At 40.7% G+C, this 24,137-nt stretch overlaps 1 protein-coding gene across 2 annotated transcripts in view; it reads left to right on the top strand.

Moving 5' to 3' along the window:
* ppp1r37 (protein phosphatase 1, regulatory subunit 37) overlaps positions 1-24,137 on the top strand; it is a 38,837-nt gene that overhangs the window by 11,491 nt on the left and 3,209 nt on the right. The window contains exons 2-12 of one of the 2 annotated variants that reach the window (XM_020636107.3): positions 6,311-6,408; positions 12,698-12,743; positions 12,891-12,991; positions 16,263-16,382; positions 18,161-18,311; positions 18,447-18,602; positions 19,129-19,241; positions 20,918-21,059; positions 21,159-21,325; positions 21,997-23,725; positions 23,862-23,941. In XM_020636107.3, coding sequence (XP_020491763.2) covers positions 6,311-6,408; positions 12,698-12,743; positions 12,891-12,991; positions 16,263-16,382; positions 18,161-18,311; positions 18,447-18,602; positions 19,129-19,241; positions 20,918-21,059; positions 21,159-21,325; positions 21,997-23,725; positions 23,862-23,938 — 2,900 coding nt within the window. In that variant the 3' untranslated portion in view covers positions 23,939-23,941. Of the gene's footprint in view, positions 1-6,310; positions 6,409-12,697; positions 12,744-12,890; positions 12,992-16,262; positions 16,383-18,160; positions 18,312-18,446; positions 18,603-19,128; positions 19,242-20,917; positions 21,060-21,158; positions 21,326-21,996; positions 23,726-23,861; positions 23,947-24,137 lie in introns of both variants that reach the window. The other variant, XM_065960069.1, reaches the window with a different exon arrangement.

Genomic DNA, 24,137 nt, shown 5'->3' with positions numbered 1-24,137 from the left:
GCAGTTTTCACAGTAAGACTAGCTCAAACTCAGTCTGGTTCTTTAGCCCACACTTACTGTTGGGACTCTGTGGGTCGATGTGTTCTGACCTTTTGTGGGTGGCTCAGGAGGCTTTGACTGCATCACTGGTATGATGTGCAGCTGCAAAGAGGAAAGAACGTCTTGTATTTTGTAGCTGCTGCAGTTAGTAACAAACAACGCATTATTTATGATTAGTTGTCAAAATTGCACAGCAGGAAGTTAGTATGAGCAATATATATAACAAATATAACACAGTGTTACATTAGCAACAAATTATTATAATTAGTTCACAGCTGATTGCTTGTCTTCTACTTTACACTTGTCAAGAAAATATTGTGAATCAGAAATGAGGAGGCAATCTGTATCTATCAGAAGGTCTGTCATGAAAATGGCATTTGGCCAAAAAACATTTAACTCAGCTTTGTAGGAAGTTTTTCTTGCTGAAGTTTTAAGCAAGTTGTTATGAAACATTACCTACTAGATCTGTTTTGCCCTTAACATTATCAGTTCAGGGTAAGACAAGTTCATAATTATGCTTAACACCTTTTAAACTCTAAACTTTACCAATAACAATATCATACTGCACCTGATACATGTACCAATGCAGTACATATGTTTTATTTGTTTGCAAGATGAAGGTTAGGTCATGCTTAAAAAAATGAATTAGTTTACAATTTGTTGTCTCACCCTGTTGGAAGGTAACACTCTTTACCTGAATTGCGTGGCCACAAAGGAATGAAAGCTAACTTTCATTGAGGATGAGGAGGTGAAGAAGTTGTGTACAGAATGAAAAAGAAAGCATGAGAAATAAGTTTATTTTTGTATCCGTTAAGTTAACAGGGACACAGGCAATGAACATGGCTTCATACAGTATAGGTTTCTAGCCGTGGCTAATGTGCAACCCCTGTCCCTGCGACTAAGGTAGCTAGTTCAAACCTTTGACCAAAAGTCACAAGAAGAAGGACGCAGTCAACCTGATCTGACAGGTTTGAGGGATGTGTTTTTCCTACCTTTACAAATAATCCCCTGCCCAACAAAACCCTTTCCAAAGCCTTGTTCATACCAGCGCCTTGAAATCTCAACTGATATCAAATTAAAAAAGAATTATAAAATAAATGAATGAATAACAATATTCTGAGAGCTGTATGACAGACAAAATATGATTGGAAAACACTCAATGTCTAAATTTTCTGTTGCAAGTGTAACGGTAAAGTCATCACAAAGTTGAACTGACTGGATTGTTGTTACATTTCAGATCAAATTAGTTAAATAACTCAAATTCCCAGTGCAGATTTGAAATGTGATTTACATAAGTTACGCTGTCGTGTCTTGACATTCATTGATTCTAAACTCAGGTCATTTGATGTGTACTGCTCTGATGACTGCCTGCTATTGTTGGAGTAAAATGTCATGGTAATATTTCACTGACAACCTTGACCTCACCTGCTGCTTTTATAGCTCAAGCTCAATTAAGGTGTGGAAGGGCCTAGCAGGTTGACTGCTCTAATTCAATGTCTAACTGAAAAATTATTGTTTTCTTTAAGGAGCTTTGGCTTTGGCATACTGTCAGTTCAGCTCTGTCATCTCAACATTCATGTCTGCACTTGCCATAGCTCTGCCAGTTGTTCAGCTTAAATAATAGATTTATAATTAATGGCAGGTAAAGCTCCCTTGTTGCCTTCAGTTTTTCCCTCGCCCCAAGATACCAATCCAACTGGCTGTGAACTGTATAAAAGATACAAAAGAGCAATAGTATGATACAATACATTTTAAACAGGCCTGGTTTAAGATAAATCCACTTTCCTTACACTTGTGTTATAATCACAATCCAGTTGACAGTTTAAGGCACATCCTCCAACTTACAAGACCAAACCAGTTTGAATTCTATCTCTCTAGTCAGGCTGAGGCATTGATTTCAGTTTTCCCCCTTCTGCCCATCTAGATCATGAGAAAAAGTGCATAAAGGTAGAGATAAGGTAAACAAATAAGGAAGCTAAACTTTTCATCTGATATGGATTTGTAACAGCCACTGTATTGCAAAATGTTATCCATGGATGACTAAATTCCTTTAACTACAGCTCACAAAATGTTCGCTCAATTAAAAGCTACATCTGCCGCAGCTAGATAGTGGTCGACAGCTCATCATTATTCCAAACCATAAAGCCCACAGTGCTAAATTTACCTCTGTTGATCTGAGTCAGCGAGCTAGAAACTGTTATGGCTGCATCCAGCTTTTATTATTATTTTGCTCACAAGCTCAGCATTGCTAGCAGCAAGAGATTTAGTGTGTGTTGTCGCACTGTGGATGTTGGATAACAACAATTAACAAGACACGAGACTCGCTGTTTGTTTTTTGTCAAAGTAGAGATACAATCCTTTTTGTGTGGTTTTCAGTTGTCTTCTCCCCTCTTGTCTCCTCCACACCTGAAATCTCAATCCATGGTGTTTTTAAATAAGCTGCCCTTCCCTTGCTCTCTGCCTTCAGTACAACATGAAGAGCAGGTTTTTGACTATCAAAGGGATGGTCAGAGCAAAATTAAGAAATGTGTATGACTGCTCAAATTGGATTTTAAGTGTCAAAAGTGTTTTGGGGGCGCGCTGGTGGCGCAATGGTTAGGGCGCGCGTCCCATGTATTGAGACTCTCGTCTTGAGCGGTAGGCCCGGGTTCGCCTCCACCCGTGGCCCCTTTCCGCATGTCATTCCCCGCTCTCTATCCACTGTCCTCTCTCTGCATTAAAGGCACAAAAAGCCCAAAATAAATCTTAAAAAAAAAAAAAAAAATGTTTTGGAGATCGTAAGCATGACCAGCGGGAGCCTGGTCGTCCATGGTCTGACTGACTTCTCATAGCGTGGATGTGTGTGTGAGACCTCCTTGACTGGTTGGCAGTGATATATTCAGAAATCAATGTATTGCCTCTCAGAGGATGAGGTGTGTTTATTGATTCTTTGCACACTGGATTTAATCAAACCTTTTTCTGCTCTTCATTACCTCTCTACTTCCCCTACACTGGGTTTCAAACATGTCTTTTGAGCAGTTGTTTCCACTCCCTCTCTCCCCCTTTTTTGCTCTAGCTCCTCATAGCCACTCCCTCCATGCATGTACAAGCAGTACTTGAGGCGAGTGCAATAAAACAAAGACAAAGCAAGCAAAAACACAGACAACAGCTTTAGCTCAGCTCCTAAGAAGCTAACATTTCCCGCTTCTGTTTAGCACCAAGCATTTTCTTATCTCTCCCTCTGTGACTGGTTTTGTTTTTTCTTAGTCTTTCTGTTATATACAATGTTCATTTGTGCCTTTAATTGAAGCTGTCTTCACTGTTTATCAGTTGATTTTGAGCCCAGTAGCAAAATATTATCTTTCATTAATGAGAACCATGTGCTTTTAATATTCAGTTTCTGTGGCCCTCAGCTCTCCTTCTCTAATTAATGACCTACAGTATGTGTGAGAATATTGTGTACTTAGCATGGGACCCTGAACCCCACCTTTCCCTCAGGAAGTGTTTACACACTTGCTCCACAGCAGCTCTGTACAATAACACTTTTTCAAGGACACAGTGTTCACTGGAAGCACACACTGTACTGTCACACACTCTCACATGCTAGAGACATTTATGTCTAATCCACAGGATAATTCCAGACATTTCTTCAGTAAAGAAAGCACAACTTTTATTGTGTGACATTTATTGCAGCTGGTACAGATGGTTACAATAGATTCATGGATGATGGTGACCCTCTCTTTGAGATCTTTTTCAATTAAAAGGTTAATTAACTCTAAAGATGCAGAGCAAAATAAAATGGTTTACCTTTAATCTTCTAGAAAAAATCTTGTAAGAAGATTGTTGTAGCTCTCCCTTTGCTTTCTCAGCACAGAGCTCAACCCTGCTTTTGAGTCAGAGCTTACATTTCTAAGTCCATTTTGTTTCTAACTAAGACATGTAATGTTTTACAACAGAGTTGAAGCATTAACTTTTCAGGCTGCAGGCAAAATGCTTTAATTATACAAATGCACATTCATACACTAATTTCCATACATAAACAGGCTTTTCTGAGACAGACCACACAATTTCACTGTTGTAAAGAACCAATCTAATATGGGCCCTTTGATGCTTCACACACAATGTCCTTCAAATCCAGCTGGTATCTGTAGGATGGATCATTTGTTTGGTTAAAAAGATGATGTGAAGGCAATACAAGACCATACTTACAAACATGGACTCTGTTCTATTTTTACCAGCGTTGTTTTGTCCAAAGCAGTTGTTGGCATCAGTAACTTGTGTGTGAGGAAATTAAAAAGAGCACATTGGTCGGACAGGCCTGAAGCTTCTATACAGCATGCAGCTACAAAGAGTTAGATTCCCAGTAGCGAAACCACTGGCCTGGTCATGTGGTCAACAAAGTTGTTTGAAGGGTTAAAAGCCAAAAGAGGGCTTCCATGTGTTTTGCTTCACCAGTGATTCGTACTGGTGGTCAGGCCTGAAGACAGGAGGGTGGTCCTTACTGGGAAAATGCCTAAAAAGGAAAGACATTTAAGACGTTCACATCAACAAATAATCGAGGCCTTCTTGTGATACTATCACGTTTAGTGGTCTTGAGTCTTCTACTGTTCTGATTTTTAAATTTCTAGACTACTAGAGCCTTTAATGCATAACAATTTCAACACCTACACCTGAGTATTGACTGATATAAAGTATCCCTTCAATAGTAGTAGGAGTTGTAGAAATAGAGATAGCATGGTATTACTGACTGACATCACCACTGACCATGTAGCCAACTTTACAGCTCTACCACTAGCACCACTGTTGTTGTTTTTTATCATTACGTAGTCATTTCCCTGAAACATGCTTACAAACAAATATGTGAAACAACACTTTAAGGCACCACCAGAGGTTAGTATTCATACTGATGGCTTTTAAGACAACTCTAAATAATGATATCTATTTGCATTAATGGCTAACTTTATAAGTGAAGAAAAAGTGTGTGTCTAATCACAAAGCTTTTCAACAGCCATGTGAAGGTGCATCTTTTTTATGTTTCTCAAGAAAGTATGTTTTTGTATTTTTTGTTGGAGTGGGAGTAAGAATATTTATCTTCTCACGCAACATAGCAGTCATCATATTTTTTTTCTTATTTTTTCTAGCATTACTATTTATTTATGTACATGCACCAGGGACTGATGTTGGACTCCAACAGTTTCTGAGGGACCGTTTGGTCTGGGCTTCAAAACAAGTAAAAGATGTCTTCTCATTGTTTTCTTGTGGCCCTGACTTACTCTTTCATTTAGTCTCCCACATGCACAAACACCAGTACTTCAGACTTACCGCAATAAGGCCTCTTGTAGTATTTTAAACCATGGTCAGTGATTATTGCATTGAGATCGTGCAGAACACAGTGGGACAGACATGTATGGCTGCTCAACTGCCTCTTTGTTCCATGAGCAGGTTATTCTGACCTGTCTGTTAATGAATGCAGGGACATACAGTTTAACCACAGAAAAATCTCACCTTGGTGAGAGAAACAAAACTGCTGACTGCAGCACAAAACCCCATTCATACACACCAGCTCAATGTATTAGTAAAGGTAAATGTACAGGTTATGTTAGTTTTGGTTCCATTTTCTTCATCGTTTTTCTGCCATTCTTCATTCAAGTGCCTTACTTCGTCTCTCAGCTAGAACAGTGGGTTCAAATGTTGCCCAGTCATGTGACAGGAGTTAGACCCTGCAACAGTCTGGGGTGGCAGCATTGGCTGACCGACACACACACCAAGAACAATACCTCCTTCTTCTGACTTAAGTAGTGGAGCCCTTTGACAGGGTTACAGTTTCTGATCCTCTCTGTCAAGAGAGTGCTCCTCAAGGCAGACAAACAAACAGGTGACATAACAGAGACTCTGTCCCAGTGCTTAACTTCATCATGTTGATGCATGTGAAGAATTGTGCAGGAAAACCTTTTTATTTTATTTTATGTTACAGGATCAGAATCGATGAATATCCAGTTAAACTAAACTAATTTCAGATGTTTTGTTTGTCTGTTTTGGAGAAGTTGACTGTCAAAAAATAGCCATAGCAAAGCACTAAGCTTGCTTAATTTTGTGTTTTAAAATTATATAATCTCTGTCATTTTAACAATCGGAAGTATAAAAAGTAGTGAAGCTTTTTAAAAAAAAAAAAAAAAAAAAAAAAAATCTTCAGACACATTTTTAACCATATATTGCGTGCATATGTATTTACCTGTTTAATTATGTCAATTATTAAAAGCAATCCTAACCTTTTGAATTTTTGTTGTTGCAGCTCAGAATGTGACGGTGGAGGAGATCCTCTCTTCCTACAAGCAGACCTGTCAGAAACTCAACTGTAAACCCATACCCAAAGTGCTCAAACAGATACAGGTGAGGTTCAAGTAAAACTCAGGTAAACACACATATCAGCGTAAGCACAGAGACACTGTTTTGTACCAATTCTGACAAAATACAGTCGGTTATTTGATTGAAATAGTTAAAATCATGTGCAGTCATTTAGGATAGAGAGGTGATTCTGTTTTTGCACCTAACCTGACATGGAAAAAATAGAAACACCTGTCAGTGTAACGCAATACAATTCGAAAGCACCCACAAAAATTGCCCCACTGATGAACTATAAGCCCTGATCAGACTGCTGTTTCAAGGAGCAATATTTTTTCCCCTGTGACTGAAGTTTCCCTTCAATATGAATGTCTCGGAGGCGTAATGGGAGGGAGGAAGTGATCTGCTTTTACAGGGGCAAGACGGTATCAGCGTTATGGTATCGGTGAGACGGTATCGACGGAGCCAGCGGAGGAGTACAGTGCTGTGTGTGTGCATGTCTGACTGTGTGTATGTGGAGATCCTGCTGTGCCGTGCTCTCTTGGCTTCTGCAACGCTGTAAGGCAAAGTGAATTCACAGAATGGTACACCAATATTACAACGACGCAAAATCAAAGTACAAAAAAGTAATGGCGGCTTAGTTACGGCGCTGTTGCTGAAATGTGAAAAGGTCCCAAGACTTTCCTAAACTGCTTCAGTACAAACTACACTTTAAAACCTTCATGAACTTTGGAAAATTGTTGCCACACAGTTGTTCAGATTGAATTGGGAATTGTTAGTTTTCTCAAATTAATTGAAAACAGTTTAATGTTACTTGTTTTTGTCCTTTTTCTGCCTTGCACGTTTTTGCCTGTAACTCAGTTTGTTTGCAGATGGGAAAGGAAAACATAAATTTGATCCTTTTAAGAAGTTTCTAGGAAGAGGTGCTGAATGAGAACAGTCGTTCTACTTGAAATAAGGTTATTTGCCACCTCTCGTGAGACATCTTAATCCCCTGTGAAATCCCTTTGGCAGTTGAAAGCCTCTACAACCCCAGCCTGCTGAGCTCCTGCTTTCTTTCCCCTTTTTTAATACTCCAAATATAATTGATGCAATCGTCACTGCAAACAGCTTAGTCATGAAGCTGCTACCTGACATTTTTTGACAGTAAAAGCTTCATCAGGTGATAGAAATGTCACTCAAACTTTGTTTAAGCCTGCAGATCCCCCCAGAGAGACCCCAGCAAAACTGCAAGGGCATGATCCCTCAATAGCTTCATGCAAAAGAGACAGAAGCTGACTGTGGCTATCATAGTAGGATACAAAAGTAAATCCATGCTTTGATTGGTTGATTGAAAGTAACTTACAAATAAAAAGTATGCCAATTACAAATAAAAAAGGGTCAAGCAATTGCTTGAATCAGAAGAAAAATATAACTGAAAGACAAGTTCAAACTTAGGTCTATCAACCCGTCTATAAACAAAGACACCAAGTGTTTGTAGTTTATTTACTGAAAACTTGCCCAGTCATCAGGGAGTGAAGCCAGTGCCTCAATATTTACAATACAAAAGTTTATAAAGAAAATATACAATTACATTCAAACTTTAATTGGACAGACCAATTAAATGTCAAGAAATGCTTCCTTTGATTGTAAAGTTTGGCTTTGCAACTGGGTAGTATGATTGGCTGTATCAGTGCATCCAACCCCCTGTCATATAGACAGGGGGTAAATTTCCACTTTACTTTGCATTCAAAACACTCTTATGGGGTTTGACATGTTGCTGTGCTGGTAGGGCCATAAGAAGGTGAAAGAGTGCATGCTGTGCAAATTAAATGAAATAGCTTGAGTCAAAATAATTATATGTATCACAGGGCTCTACTGCATTAATATATTATATTAGAAACAAGTAATGTGTGCAGCACTCAGGTGCACTGAGCAGCCAGACGCTGGATAAGATGGCTGAGAACACTTAGGAAGTCCTGGAAGACCCAAAACTTTTATAAAAGTTCCTGTCTGAGAAGTTGGACAAAGTGTTGTTCCAAGAATGACACTGTAAACCTTTTCTTCAGATGATGAAAACACTTGACGCTACTGTTGATGTTACTGTTGTTTTAGGGCACAACAAGATGCACCATGGCATAACCCTGATCAACCTGTTCCAGTAAAAATGGAACCTTCCCGTTTCTTTTCCAAACACGAGTGATTGTTGCTCCCTGCATGGACACACATTTTTCTGCCTTCCCTTGTGGGTTAGGCAGCACAGTCATGTGTCTCATAATCTCTCTGCATAAGTAGTTCTTGAAGCCCAGCGGGGGAAGCCTGAGAGCACTTTCTATATTTCTTGTGCCTTTTGTACAGGATTTGGTGCACATTAACCATTTTAATATTCAAATGTTTCTACTGAATTTATATATTTTGTTAGAGAACAGAAAATGGATATGAATTATGACTTTATTGTAAGAAAAACAAAAAGAGGCTTTTAAACCTCCCTTTGAGTTTTGAACTACTTCCCACAGATCGACCAGTCACAGTGAAAGTGGTATCATGATACTAGAGGGTGTTACATGTTCTCAGATAAAACAGCTTAAAGAGTCTGGTTCTTTGTTGCTTTGTTGCTATAGGCGGATTGTGATATTGGTCCTGCCTCTCTAAACAGTAACTGAGCTTGTGTAAGTTAGTTTTAAACATAGACTGCCTGGAAAAGGATAAATCAGTTTCTTGTTCAAAATTAGACCTGGTGCTCCCTTTTGTAAGGGTGCATGAATCTCCCTGTCGTTGTTGAAAATATAAATGTTGGATTAGATATCTCTGATACATAAGAGCATACGAATGCATGTTTTTTTGTAGGAATGTCCTGACACTAAATCAAACCCTCTCCAGTCAGACTGACAGAACAGACGGGAGAGTTGGCAATGCTAGCCATAGCAGCAGAGACCTGTTTGTTTGGCCCAACAGTCACTGCAGCAAACACTCATTAACCCTTCACTGGGCCTCTCCACTGGAGCTTTGAACATGTGTACCTGCAGGTGTGGCTTCATGTATGAGTGATGTAAAGTGAGTTACAGATTGAAACACATTTGTGATTCAAGAGACCCTGCAAAGAAATCCCCATACGCCTGGTCAGCTGAGAGACGTTAGGTTAACATCTCAGCCACTTGTAGAAAAGCACATCACTCTGCTAATCGGCTGCTGCTAGCCTTGTTTCGTCCTGCAGTCTGGATTCATTTCCACTGGGAGTACATAGGCCTGGGATTTTGGGATCACAGAGATATCACACCTTTTCCCATCCTTCCCTCCCCCATATTCAGCTGTTTCTATGATTGCTCATTTTTGCAAGTCTGGCTTCGCTCCATCCCTCTCTACCGCTGTGGTCTTTTAGTCTAAAACCGCCCCCTCTCATTTTTGCTTAGTCATCCTTACTGTAACCAGCCACATAAACAAGTCAGACCAACAGGCTGACCAGTGAGGAGCTCAGCCTTTTACAGTTTTTTCCTCTTTTACTCTAAATGCTTTCTTTATTAAGTCCAACTGCACTGTACACGTGGCTGTTTGCCAGGGGCTCTATAGGCTATGTATTTCTCTGGCCAGTTGTTCGAGTGTGGGTTTTATAAGGGTCACTATTTAGCAGCTGCATGTTAAATGCCGGCTCTGCAGTAACTTCCAGCAGAGTCTTGGGGTCCTGAACACTTGGTAGCCTTGTGTCACATTTCGCCACCACAATTCCCTTAAGAACAAGTGGTTTCCCTGTTATGCAATGTCCTACACACAGCCAGGATGCACACTTTATTTCTCTGAATATGCAGAAACATGCTCTCTCTAGACTGGTTCACTACATCAGGAATGAGTAAGTTTGCTGTATATGTACTTAGAAAAAACTTTAACTCTTGTACTTTGACCATTACCTATAGCACATAGAAAAAAAGACATTTTTAACAGGCAGAAACCTCAAACAAATCCAGACTCATTGCTGAACAGCCGTCTGTCCGGACTAAATGAGCAAAAGATATGGACAAAAAGCAGCAACAACAAAAACAGATACTTTGGGCTTATTGTTGCAATGCAAAGACATATTGTCATTCTAATAAATGGGATTTAAAAAAACATGCTATTGAGATTATTAGGGATGTCTTGGCCAATAGACCATGCTTTAAAATATTTTTCCTAAATATTCATCAGGTTGTTTTGCACAAGTTTGTTTTTGTAGCACATATCAGCAATGAGGCAATTCAAAGTGCTTCACACAAGACAGCAAAAGCATCGTGACAAATGGAAGAAGAAACATTTTTGCATTGACCTCATGCTCATGCTGCTATTTTCGAAATAATAGTGGTGAGCCATTTGAACTGTTTTGTTTTATTTGACATGCTGGGCCTTTATTCCTTTTAACAATTAAGTTGGAGAGAGAACAAGTTGTTGCTTGAGCTTTACAAGTTACAGTACAACAAGCGGTTACTCACCAAGTTACGACAGAGTTGAGCTGCTTAGAAAAATAATGAGACGGTTTTGATGGCAGCCCTTTCCTGATGAAGGGAAGTGCTTAAATTAGTTCCAGGAACTTTGTTTCACCCCCAGAACAAGTTCTTGCACTGGAGATTGTACTTTCTTGAAGGAATAGGACTGGGTTTGGTTCTTGCAGCACTGAACATTTCTAATTAGTTGAATATTCCCAGCATTGAGGAATCCAGCTGAGTGGTAAGTAGTTTGACCATCTGGTCACACAGCTGCGGAAAACCCATTTAAACTTTTGCATATATATATGAATAATAGTTGTTCCACTTTTGCCTCCATTAAGCCATTTAATGTCATTAAGGATGTCATTGAGGATCCCATCAATTAGTTTGGGTTTGGCTATAGGGTCTATTTACCACTGGCCACTGTCAAGTTTTCGAATGCCCCTTAATTGTCTAGTTAAACAATACAGATGTTGTATTTGATTGACTTCAGGTCTGCTGATAATATGACTGACACATCCTCAGGACTGCTAAATATCCCTAAAAGAACAGTGCAAATAAAACACAGAAGCACGGTAAAGAAAGAATGCTTGGATAATTTAATAGCAAGATCAGAAGGGGACTCAGCAGCTACATGTTTTTCCACCCACAACACACATTCACACATCAGCGCACACACACACACACACACCCAAACCACCACTCGTGCAGAGGCGCCCTGTGCGTCATGCACTATTTTTGGCTCTGGCAGCTTTTTCAGAGAAGTATTTACACTGATGAAGTCTTCCTCACTGACAGGTGCCTCAGTTAATCGTAGGTGAGGGTTCTCTTGCTGTTAATTTGCACAAAATGTGTGCCTGCATATGTGTGCTTACAAAGTAGACATTTTTAGATCTAGTTATATTTCACAAATTCCATTGTTTCATCTTACTGTTACTGGAGTTTTCATAATTTCTTTCATGTTTTTTGTATCGTGGCAATGAAGCTTTTTAGATTTGGTATTTGTCTCATAACATCATATTTTCTGGAGTAACGCAGGAGGCCATGAACTGTCAGTGCAACTAAACCATCATCAGTATGTTCACACCACACACCCACGGATCAGTGATGGCAGAAGGGCAGAGGTTATAGGGTTTATGCTGAACAGAGCGAGCGGCCAGCTAGAGAGAGGGATTTGCTGGTAGACAGTTTGTGTGTCAGGTTGGATGTTTAACAAAGAGCAAGCAATCTTTAAACCTTGTGTCATTTATGTGGTTATATTATCCCACCCTACCCATCAACCACCAATTTGTGTCTTGTGCTTAAACTATGGCAGTGTAAAAAAATTAAAAAAGGGAATATGTTGAGTTATTTAGTAGCTTCTTGTAGAGTCCCTGTGGCTTAAAATCTAGTTTTACTCCTACATGTTTGTTTGTACTTGACTCATCAGTCAATTTTTATTTGAATGCTTTAACAATATGTAAGCTGAGAAAAGTAGAGCAGGCAGAAACAGACATATTGAGCTTTTAGATGAAAAGCTGCAAACCACTGGCTGTACAATGACCTTCAAGGAAAACTTTGACCTTGCAATGCTGTCAAGTTAATACCATGTGCACTCTGCCGAATGGCTTGTTCATCAAATTCTATGTCTAATCTGAAGATGCTATCATTCAGCTCTATGCATTAGTCATATTTAGTGATTCATAAAACCAATATGTATTTGAGTTAAGTTTTCAGCAGATGTTTCTCTTTTGAGCGAGGGTTTATCTTTTTTTTAAATACATTATCTCTCTTCTATCTCCAGTGCTAATTTCATGAATAGCCTCCTTTTTAAGATGTAAAAGCTTCAACATACAGAGCAAAGTTTACATCTTCAGGGCAATACGGAAGCTGAACTGACTGACACTGCTTTTATTTTGTCTCTGTAGGAACTGAAAGACCTGACACAACGAAATGAATGCTTAGATCTAAAAGGTAAGCACCAAAACACCACCTATCTTCAACACTATAAATGTAGCTTGTAGGAATAATTCTACAGATTTTCCACCTTTGTTTCATTCAGCAACATACTCGGGCTAATGCAGAATTAATTGACCAGAGGTGTGTGTGTTTTTTTTGTAGGTGAGAAGCTTGACTACAAAGCATGTGAGTCTCTGGAGGAGATTTTGAAGCGGGTCCAGTTTAAAGTGATAGACCTGGAGCAGACCAACCTGGATGAAGACGTAAGAAGATCCTGCCTTTTAAAACTGTCTCTCATTTGTTCCCATCTGTCAGTCCTCTCAGGGCATCGAGCATCCTTCCACCTATTATCCTTATTCATGTCTCTCTCACTTTCTCAGCCTCATCCACTACTCCTCTCTGCCTTCAGTCATACTCTGATCCTCTCTTTTACTCGTCCTGCACTGGCAGGATGTGGAGTGTTTGTCATAGGATTTCTGATTACTCCAGATGTCTACTTGTGTAAACACCATTTAGGACGTTAGCCCTCCAGACACGCACAGAAAGAGACGGTGCTGCAGTATGGGGCAGAGGAACACAGACCACTTCCTGTCACACACTGTTTAAATACTTTACTCTGTGTAGTACTGTACCACACACAGACACAACTCTGCAGTTAGCTATAGACATACCGAGAGGTTTGTCAGGGTCACTTTCAATAATTTCAGATTATTTTATCCCTGATGTTTTAGTAATTTCTCCCCTTATTATTTTTGTAACTTTCCTGTGTGGTATAAATTCAGAGCATATTTGAAGAAGACTAGATGTCATACTTGTCAGGTATAATTCTAGTCTGTATCATATCCTTATTCGCCCAGCCAGTCAAACGTTCAAATACCTCTGCCCGTTAGTCCTAGCTAGAATGAAAGATGTCTGTTGGTTGCTTTGTTTCACATGACTTCTACGATGTGCTATGTCTATAGACAAGTCGTCCTGCTCTGCTTAATTTGCATATTAAGGTGACTGAATTTAAACACTGGGTGTAAAAAACAGGATCCAGGATTGAGATGACAATACCAGGTGTAAAAAGGGCCAAATGAATCCAATTGTGCAAGCACTGAAGTGGGATGTGTGTTCTGTGTAAAGCGTTTCTAAAAATTACTGACAGAGTAAAGTGGAGCCTTACAACATTGCATGAACTGAAACACCACCAGGTCCACGTGAATGACCGCATTTCAAATGTAACCTACCGTAGTTTAATCCAGGATTGTTGCTTCAAGTGCATCAAGAATTTTGCATACATGATGATACAGCGCAGGCCTTGTTATGTAATAATTGTAGCAAAATGATGCAGTGACATCAATGAACAACAATGAACATACTTATGACAGATCCTTCTGTTAGAAAAGCTTAGACAGACACACACACACACTCACACACAAGCTGCCCATAATCCTAACAAATGCAGAGTGACGTACGCACTTTGGTCACCAAACGTGTAATTCTGTCCCTGAAATGTGAATGAAGTCTGAATGAGTCAGTGATTGAGTCACCATTTCATTCGATTCAAGTGGCCCGCCTTGGGCTCTGAGAAAACAACACGCTGAAAGGAGAACATATCGAGGAAGTCTCGCTGGAAGAGGCGGATGTAAAGTACTGTTGGCTAGAAAAGGAACCGAAAGGGGAAGTGAGAGAAGGGATCATCTTCTGAAGTGTGTGTGTGTGTGTGTGAGAGACACAGCGGATGGCTTGATTTGGCAGAGCGTCATATCTGCAGAGCATTGGCATCTTGTAGGGAATGATTTGGGAAGATGAAAGAAGAGAATAGTTTTGTAGAGATATTCTAAAGAGCACAGGGAAGGAGCAGTAACTCAAGTCTGATTTTATTGGCTCAATGTGACTCATCCTCCCCCACCCTGTAGATAAACACATTTGAGTATACTCAGTAATGTCGCCCAGTACACACACACACACACACACACACACACACACACACACACACACACACACACACACACACACACACACACACACACACACACACACACACACACACACACACTCTCGGGGAAAAGGTTAGGAGAAGCTAGCAGCCTGTCTGACTGTGTTACCCCTCCTCAGCTTCACTGAAAAAGAAACTCATCCACCTATTTTCATGTCATCCTGCACATAAAAAAATATCACAGGCTTTCGGTGGTGTTCAGGTTGCTTTAAAAAGTTTCTCAGTGAGAGATAACACAATCCATACACACAAATGAATAACACAGCTCCTTTATTTGTTCAAATGTGCTGATAACATTTTATCCAATGAAAGTGAATGGGGGGGAAAGCAGGAAAGCAGATTAAGCAGCCGTCCACCTGCACTCTAGATTCATCTACAGCTTTACAGATTCCGTTTTTCAGTGAGTGATAAAAGAGAGGCACAAATACAGCACCACCCAAACCAAAATGAGATTATTACAGTAATCGTATGAGGTGAGACTCTCTCGCCCTTTGCTGCCTCACCTGATATCTCACTTCAGTCCTTCATGTTCCCCTTTTCAGCGTTGATGATTCGCCACAGTGAATTTGTTGTAATTCTTGTTTAACACATCATAACAAATGGTTTTACACTCAATTAACTGCTTTAACTTCTATTTATAAGGCATTACATGTGCTTTACCAGCTCAACAAATGTGGTGAAGCTTTTCTGTATGAAACACAAGAGTAATCAGAGTAAACAAAACAGTGAAAGATATCACCTATGTCTCTCTGAATGTATTAGAACATTTTCCTTTCATGATGAACATTTTTAAAAAATACTCTCCAGATTCATTCAAAAGCAAATAACATTTAATTGCCGCCCAACTCTAAAATAAACCAGATGACGCCTGTGAGCTAGTTCAGGCAGGAAAACGGGCTGCACTGATTTCACACTTGACATGCGTCATTCTCACAGTCACCTGACAAACACATCTTCTCTTTTTGTGGTCTATTTAAGCTGCAGGATTTCCAGTCTCTCCCTCTGCTCTGTCATTGCCATTTGCTGCTCTGTACTAGTGCTGCATTCTTGCACTCTTCCATCCCAAAATCCACCAGCTGGCTCGGACTCTGGGTTTAAGATTCTGTGAAAAATATCTGCGAGGAGTTTTGAGGCTGCAGCCTTAAGGCCAGACACAAACAATGTTCTGCTGCTTCATCCAATATTTTAAACAATTAAAACTTAAGTTGTCTGACTGAAGGCCGCATAATAAATAAAGAAGATGGGAGCATTACACTTTTTATTTTCACATGTTCATTGTTCATTTTGGTTTCACCTACACACTGGCCCTTTGACCTTATTTAAAGTCTTAATGGAAACACCTCAGCAGGTCTCACTTCACCTGTATGGTTGTTACTATGGCAACTACACCTGCTTCAAACTGTATCTTGTGACAACCTTTTTAAGGACTATTGACACTGTGGCCAACAATAAGATTTGTTTCAAACTATTAGTTTTTTATCTAAAATAACATGTTTAACATACATATCTCTTTTTTTGTGTGTCTCTTTTCTATCTCACTTTGTTCTTCTCAGGGAGCATCAGCCTTGTTTGACATGATCGAGTATTACGAGTCAGCCACACATCTCAACATCTCATTCAACAAGCACATCGGCACACGAGGATGGCAAGCCGCAGCTCACATGATGAGAAAGGTGAGAGGTTGTCCTACCGTGGGGCGGATAAAATCATCTACAGAGAAAGACGAGGAAAAGTTATTTGTGGATTTTAATAAACGACACACCAATCCTGTAAAACATAAAAAAGTGAGAAAATGAAACAAACAAACACAGACTACAATGAAACCTTAAAACTGAACAAAATGAACCAACATGCAGTATAAAACATATAACAGCTGAGTACAATAAATCAATTTTGAATATAGCACCTGACCCGACCCCGGTGTTTTAGGTACTACTCATACTCATAACCTCCAGGTTTCATAGTAAGTTTACAAATTGGGAATTTAATTGTATTGGAGATACAGACCAAGGCCATACAGAGAAACAGTTTTTAATTGCTAAATGACGCACGAACGTCCTAATCTTTTAAGTTCAAACGAAGACGACAGACAGATAGTATTTTTCCACTACAGTATAAAGAGAAAACTACATCGATAAACAGAGAAGTCATCTGGAGAAGCACTGTTAGCGGCACAATACTGTGAAAGTCCCTCTTATTTTTATCAGCTTTTCATTTGAATGAAAGCTGCAGCACCACTATAAATATAATATTAAGGAGCTTACAGATTTTGACAGAAAGATGGTATGATTTCAGCATCTAGAGAAAGACGATCTCTCCCACGAGAAGGCAGCAAGGATAGACAGAGGAACAAATCTTCTGTAAAATATATAATAAAAAAAGTTGTGATTCTATCTGCAGCAAAAGCTTTTTACCCCCAAGCACCAATTTGGTGCTATATTTGTTGTTCTGTATTTCATTTGGCCTGAGAAAGATGGTGTTTGGTCTAAAATGTGACGTCTACGATACAGGAAGTATTTCCTGCTCTGTTGTTGTTGTAGCTCTGTGCCCATCTCTTTCCTTCTCTCTCTTTGATCTGATCTTTCGTTGCATCACTTCCATAGTCTTGCTGGTGCCCTTTAAGCTGTACTTGAACTTCAGGCAATCTTTCTTAGTGTTAGGCAGACAAACTGGTTGCAGGGCAAACACATTTATACATCAACTTTTTGTGATCAAAAGAACACAAAAATCTTCAGGTCAGTTTCCTGTGAAGCAGCAGGAGCACCTTGATGTCTTGCCCAATGTGACGGCAGGAGCTGGGGATCGGACTCTACCACTGAGCCACAGCCGCCCCAACACAGACCAACATAATCACAGAAAGCACAAATTTGTTTTCAAAGATCTTGTTCATTGCTTGATATGCAGCAGGGAAAACAATACATTCTTAATACTAATTTGATCATTTTTAACCTGATTAAGGAAAACGTACAAGCAGCACAGTCCTGTTGTTGACACAGCTAGAACGGTGTGGAAAGCTAATTTGTCATCCAATCAGTGTGTGCATCAAAAGCATTCCCCTGTCTACAAACATTAAGAGTCTGAAGATGATTGAAGAGCTAACGGGAGACACCAAGCTGAAGCTCTTAGCTGTTTTTGTCATTTGTTTACAACAGCAGCTACAATCAGGGGTAACAAAAGGTTACTTGATTAAGATCAAAGGTATCTTTGAGAATCTGCAGAGGTGGGATCTGTGTGGTAATGTGTCTGTTAGTAAAATCCAGTAGACATCAGATCAAGATCCACATTTAACCTGTACAATAGAGATCCCTGGCTTCAGTTATTGTGCAAATTTTTTGCAGCCAGAAACTTTATCACAGTGATTCGGACATACTTCATATCCTTTGTGGTTTCTGTTCTCATTTTTTATCTGAGCTGCCAAATAGATTGCTTCTCTTTTGGTGTTTCCCCTCAGACAAGCTCTCTGCAGTACCTGGATGCACGTAACACTCCTCTGCTGGATCACTCGGCTCCATTTGTCGCACGAGCGCTCAGGATCAGCGGCAGCCTGGCAGTCCTCCACCTGGAGAACGCCGGCCTTACTGGCAGGCCGCTCATGTTACTGGGTAAGGTTTGGGAAGCCTTGCCTGCAGGGTCTGAACATCATAATCTCTGAATTGAGTCCTCTATTCCAGACATTCAGTGTTTCTTCTTGCACTAACCTTCATTTCTTTATTTTATTTTCTTTATTATCTGTGCAGCTACAGCTCTGAAGATGAATATGAACCTGCGGGAGTTGTACCTGGCAGACAACAAGCTCAACGGTCTGCAAGACTCAGCCCAACTTGGCAACTTGCTCAAGTTTAACTACAACATTCAGATCCTAGACCTGCGCAACAACCACATCCTGGACTCAGGTACGCAGCAGTGATACAGCACCACACAGAAATAGTAACACAATGGTTTTATGATGCGCTATGTTTTCCAAAGTCTGAAGGGTCTTGTTGAAAATATTTGTTTTATTGAGCATAACCCTTAGATCCATCGTCTCAACTGCAAAAGTTAGAATCAAAAGAATATCAGCAATAAAAGTACTGTAGAAAGGTATATCGAGTGTTAATAATTAGTCTGCAGTATGGCATGACTAAGTGTTCATTTTTTAAGATCAGAGTAATCCAGTGCACACCAGGATTGTTCAGATTGACTTTAAAGTTGAATGCATATAAAACATTGTTCGCTCCAATGTTTTATCTTCTATCGTCTCCCCCTCATTACGTCTGTGTTACTACCTCCGAAGGCTGATCAGGGGCAGAAGGACTTCGCCCCACCATTCTGTCTCCGTACGTTACACATTGCAGTCGAGGCGTAGCAGGGGCAGAAATATTCCGCCTCCAACTGGCAATATGTAAGTGCTCTGACTCGATCTTTGTTTTGTGGTTGCAGGTCTGGCCTATGTTTGTGAAGGACTAAAAGAGCAGAGGAAAGGCCTCGTCACTTTGGTGCTGTGGAACAATCAGCTCACACACAACGGCATGGGATACCTAGCTGCTGCACTGGTACACACACACACACACTCACACACACACACTGTGGAGGGGGGGACAATAAAGCCAGTCTACACCCACACCTATCAGATGTTTCATGAGGACAAACAATGGCTGTGTGTGTTCTGTATCAACTCCAAGAGGGAGGACTCTGAAGCGTTCTATGAGCAGATGTCTCCCTCACTTCATCTCAGTTTGATTCTGCAGTTTGATTCTAGAGATCGTCTGTTAAGTGATTGTGCATAAAGGTCAAACTCGTTATTTCATGGTTGCTGAAGTAAAACAGCATTTAAATGTTATGTAGACACTGCTGAGTCATTACAGTCATCGCCTTGTCAGAGCGAGATAAACTTTCTCCTTCTGTGACAGTTTGACCATTTCCTGTGCAAATCCACATTTTATTAACAGCAGATGTAGATGCAAAGAATTCAGACATATTTAGAGCGCTGTCCTTTACCCTGACATTTGTAATCTTTTAAAATTTCTGTGAAATAAGCAAAATAATCATCAGGACTTTGATCTTAGTTTATAGTAACTACTGAGCCAAACAAAAGTCCTATTGCTTCAGGAAACACATGATGCTATTCCTCATGGATTATTATTTATAAGTATTTTTTATCTCTTCTAAGAAATCTCTCTGATGGTGGTTTTATCTGAGGCTGCAAAGATGTTACAGGACACACAAGAATGGCCTTAAAACCCCAAATCACACTGATCAAAATCTTTACATGGCTGTCCCGGCTGCTGAGTACTAAAACTGGAGATAATCACAGTGTACTGGATTATCACAGCACAATGACATGTTGATGTTGGACATTAAACAGTAACCAGTACAAGTAGAAGAAGCATGTATACTGACAAAATCCCTGGTTAAATTAGTCGTGGAGATAGAGGCTGCCACATGAAATACTTCCAGTTATAGTGCCGTAACAGACACATACGTAGTGCACAGAATAAACATGCACAGATGTACAGTATGAGCATTCAAATGCATGCAAATCATTTATTTATTTTACACCCTTTAGCACAGTTGTCTGGATGACTGCTAACTTGTGAATAGGTTAAGTTTATGTTAAAATAAGAATGTAGCATGGTACCTTCCTCAGAGCAATGTCACAAATTGTTACACAGTATTTTTAAAGTAAAACATTTTTTTTTAAATATAAAAAGTCTTACTTGAGCCTTTGGAAGGCAGTAACAGATAAAAGATGTTCAAATAAATCAAAGTGCCTGCAGCGTTTTCTATGGTGACTCCTGTTTTTTGGTGTTTTTTTTTAAATGGACATTAAAGATATTATCAAGAAGGATAATTTAAAGGATTCTCATGTATTAGCCTATTGAGAAGTAAACTGTATCACTCTTTAAAAACAGCAGAACTCTACAGGTAATAAACAGAACACGTATGCAGACGTTAGATTAACTTGCTACAGTATAAACACCCGCTGTACTTGTCTGAGAGATCAGATAAACATGAAATATCTTAGTCTACTTGGACACGCTACAATTTTAATACAAGGGCACACTAAGAAACAATTTCTGGATTTTTAGATTTAATGTTAGCATTATCTCATCCCTTTATTGAAGCATGTTCCAAATGTGCTGCTAAAAAAAAACACAAAGGGGTTAACAAATATACCCACAATCCATTGTTTAACTTCTCTCTCTGTTTTTTTTTCTTCCTCCATCAGCCATGCACCCAGAGTCTGGAGACTCTGAACCTCGGCCATAATTCGGTGGGTAACGAAGGAGTCCACAAGCTGAAGGATGGACTGATCGCTAACCGCTCAGTGCTCAGATTGGGCCTTGCTTCCACCAAGCTGTCCTGTGAAGGTGAGGAGCCCGTCCCTCCATGCCCTCTGCTTCAGTTAGTAGTCTTACTGTCTCTGATTTGACATCTCCTTGTGTCTCTTTATGTCGTTTGTGCTACAGGAGCTGTGGCTGTGGCTGAATTCATCGCTGAGAGCCCCCGACTGCTGCGCCTCGACCTACGAGAGAATGAGATCAAGACAGGTGGACTGATGGCTCTGTCACTGGCCCTGAAAGTCAACACCTCTCTGCTGCGTCTGGACCTCGACCGGGAGCCCAAGAAAGAAACTGTGAGCATTGGGGCAGGGGAGAGAAGATAGAGGGCCAAAAAGTGAATCTGATGTGGACATTTGTTCTACATCAATTGTTGGCCTATTACTACTATTTAAGAGATTTAAAAAATCTTGTTTTATTTCTAATTTCATCTCCAAAACATGAATGAAAAAAAGTGAGTGATTCTCCCCTGAGTTCTCATGATGTTCAAACACGAAGCATACATGACTTTGCTTTTGGGAACCCAGATGTAACGAGGTTCATTTGAAGGCAGCCAAAGTGAATATATATGCTTGTTGTTGCTTTTTTTTAAGAGAAGTCTGAAAATATTGAGCTGGACTTATGGTTTTTTCTACTTTTTATTGGATTTGTAGAAAATAAATTCAAAACATAAGAATACAATCTTTAACCATTTTCATTACTTTTCATGGGACTTCAGGGCTTTATAATATTAATGGCGAGGGAGAGATGACAGGAAATGATGGGAAAAGGCCATCCAGCTGCCTCCAGCCTCAGCTATTCAAAGAACACCGTGCTGTGAAATATAACTGTCTTAAACAGCAGACTTAATAGAGGTTGCTACCTCAAAGTAATTGTAGGAAATGCTCTACATTGTGTTTAGTTTTTTTTTTTTTTTTTTTTGTGGTTTGTGTTGCAGCATGTTTAAGACTTTTATTTTGTCTCTCAGGTAAAGAGCTTCATTGAAACTCAGCGCGCCCTGCTGACTGAGATACAGAACGGCTGCAAGAGAAACTTTATCTTTGCCAAGGAGAAGGAAGAAACAGAGCAGAAGATGAGGCAGTCTGCGTCTATGGCTGAAATCGCCACAGAGGACGGGGTCAGAGAAAAAGAAGAGGAGGTGGCAGCAGCAGAGGAGAAAGAGGAAACAAAGGAGAAAGAGGGGGTAGAAGTTGAAACAGCTGGAAATGAGGTACAGACGAGTAGCCAGTCAGGAGAGAGCTCTGACACAAATGTTCCCAAAATTAACCTCGAGTCAGACTCTGACACGGAGGATGAGGAAGAGGTGGTAACAAATTCCACATCCACATCAAACTCCTGCGCGATCTTAAACCAGACTGCTCCTGAAAGCCAGACAGCAGCTGCACCGCCTCTCCTCAGTGCCTCAAGTACATCTTCAACCCCGTCTGCATCACCTGCCGGGGGGCAGAATGTCATTTCTGGTATCACCGTCACAGAATCTACTGCTCCTCCCGGTCCCCCTCCATCCCCTGGTCGCTGTATATCTGTCTCAAGTCCAGGAAGAGGTCATAAAATCTTTATGGTTACTCGGGTGGAGAGCCCTCCTGAGCAGCAGCAGCAGCAGCTACAGCTCCTGCAGAAAAGTGCTCCTAAAGAAGGCTCAAAGAAGCCTGCTGACATGAACACAAAGCCGACACAGCCACCACCCTCATCTCAAACACAACTGACACAGGAGGACGTGAAGGACAGCTCAACTGCGCCGTCATCGGACTGTCAACTGACCAAGCAAAGTCCTGTAGCTTACTTGGAGCCTGCACTAAATACCACACAAGCCAACACACTAGAACCCCAATCTACCAATCCAGCCACAGAGGATGCAGCGGCTAGCACTTTAGACCCAGAGGTGACAGATTTAAGTCCAGCCCTGCCTTCAGATCCCCCGTCTGTGCAGCACACAGAAGAGGAAACGGAGAGCACTGAAAGCCCCCAAACTGAGCCCACATGTGTAGAAGAACAGAATCAAGGAGAGGAGAAAGAATGTGTAGCAGATGACATGCAGGTGTTGAGCTCTGAAAGCACACAAGAGACTGGACAGTTAGACAAACTCAACACCAGGATCACTGCAGCAGAAACGCAGCAGCCGCTCTTAGCATCTACTCTTGAGCAGCTACAGAATGAACTTGCATCTGCATCAGAAGAGTCTCTGTCCGTGAACCAAACAGTAGAAGAAATCGAGTCACTTTCACTGCCGGGGAAGCCGCAAGCACCAGCCACATTGTTCGAAAATGACCAACCAAGTTTAACAGAGGAAAAGTGCAGCCAGCCATGCCAAGAGGAGCAGAGTCCAAAGCAGCAAACGGAGGCAGAGGAACAGGGAGAAGAGCCTGCTCCAGCTCTCCACACTGATCTCCACGCTGATGAAACTCCATCTGCCACTCAAGATGCAGCTCAGGAGTCAAGTCCTCAGGACGGGGAAGCCTCAGAGAATCCTGAACCTGCCTCTACTGTGTCCATCTCTGCGGTCAAAGTGGAGGATTCCCCCGATGAGAGCTCTGCAGACGAGGACCAGGGTTGTTCCAAGGCTGAGGAGGAGGAGGAGGAGGAAGAAGAGGAAGAGGTGGTCAACTTAGCTCTGCCCAACGGCCTGAAGACTGAGTTCTCCCTCCATCTTCTCAAAGCTGAAAGTCCCAAACCAGGCAGCTGTGTGATGGAGCATGGTAGGTCGCTGTAATTACTCACTTATCTATGATAAGATAATAAGCGGTTATATGTGCAGTGGGTTGTTGCTGTGAAGATCTTAGGTTAGTCACTACAAGTACGTTTTGTAATTCTTCCCATGTGTCTCTCTCGTAGTGAGCGTCAGCTGTGGACAAGAGCTGGAGGAGCTGCTGCTAGAGGCCAGTTTGGAGACTGGTAGAGATGCACCATGAGGAGTAAGGTGAACTTTCTCTCCAGTCATTTAGTGTTAGGTGGGGGTTATTTCTGTAGTAGATGGACAATTATGAAATCGTGAAACAGACTGTGGATCATCTTAGATTTATTCAGCCATGGTCAGACAACACAGAAACACAACACACATGGCTGACAAAGTGCAGACCATCGCTGACCAAGATCTCACAATCATTGACA

Source organism: Labrus bergylta, chromosome 11, assembly GCF_963930695.1.
Source record: "Labrus bergylta chromosome 11, fLabBer1.1, whole genome shotgun sequence".
NCBI classification, from domain to species: domain Eukaryota; kingdom Metazoa; phylum Chordata; class Actinopteri; order Labriformes; family Labridae; genus Labrus; species Labrus bergylta.
The sequence above is the reverse complement of the archived record's forward strand: the minus strand, read 5'-3'. Positions and strand labels throughout refer to the sequence as shown.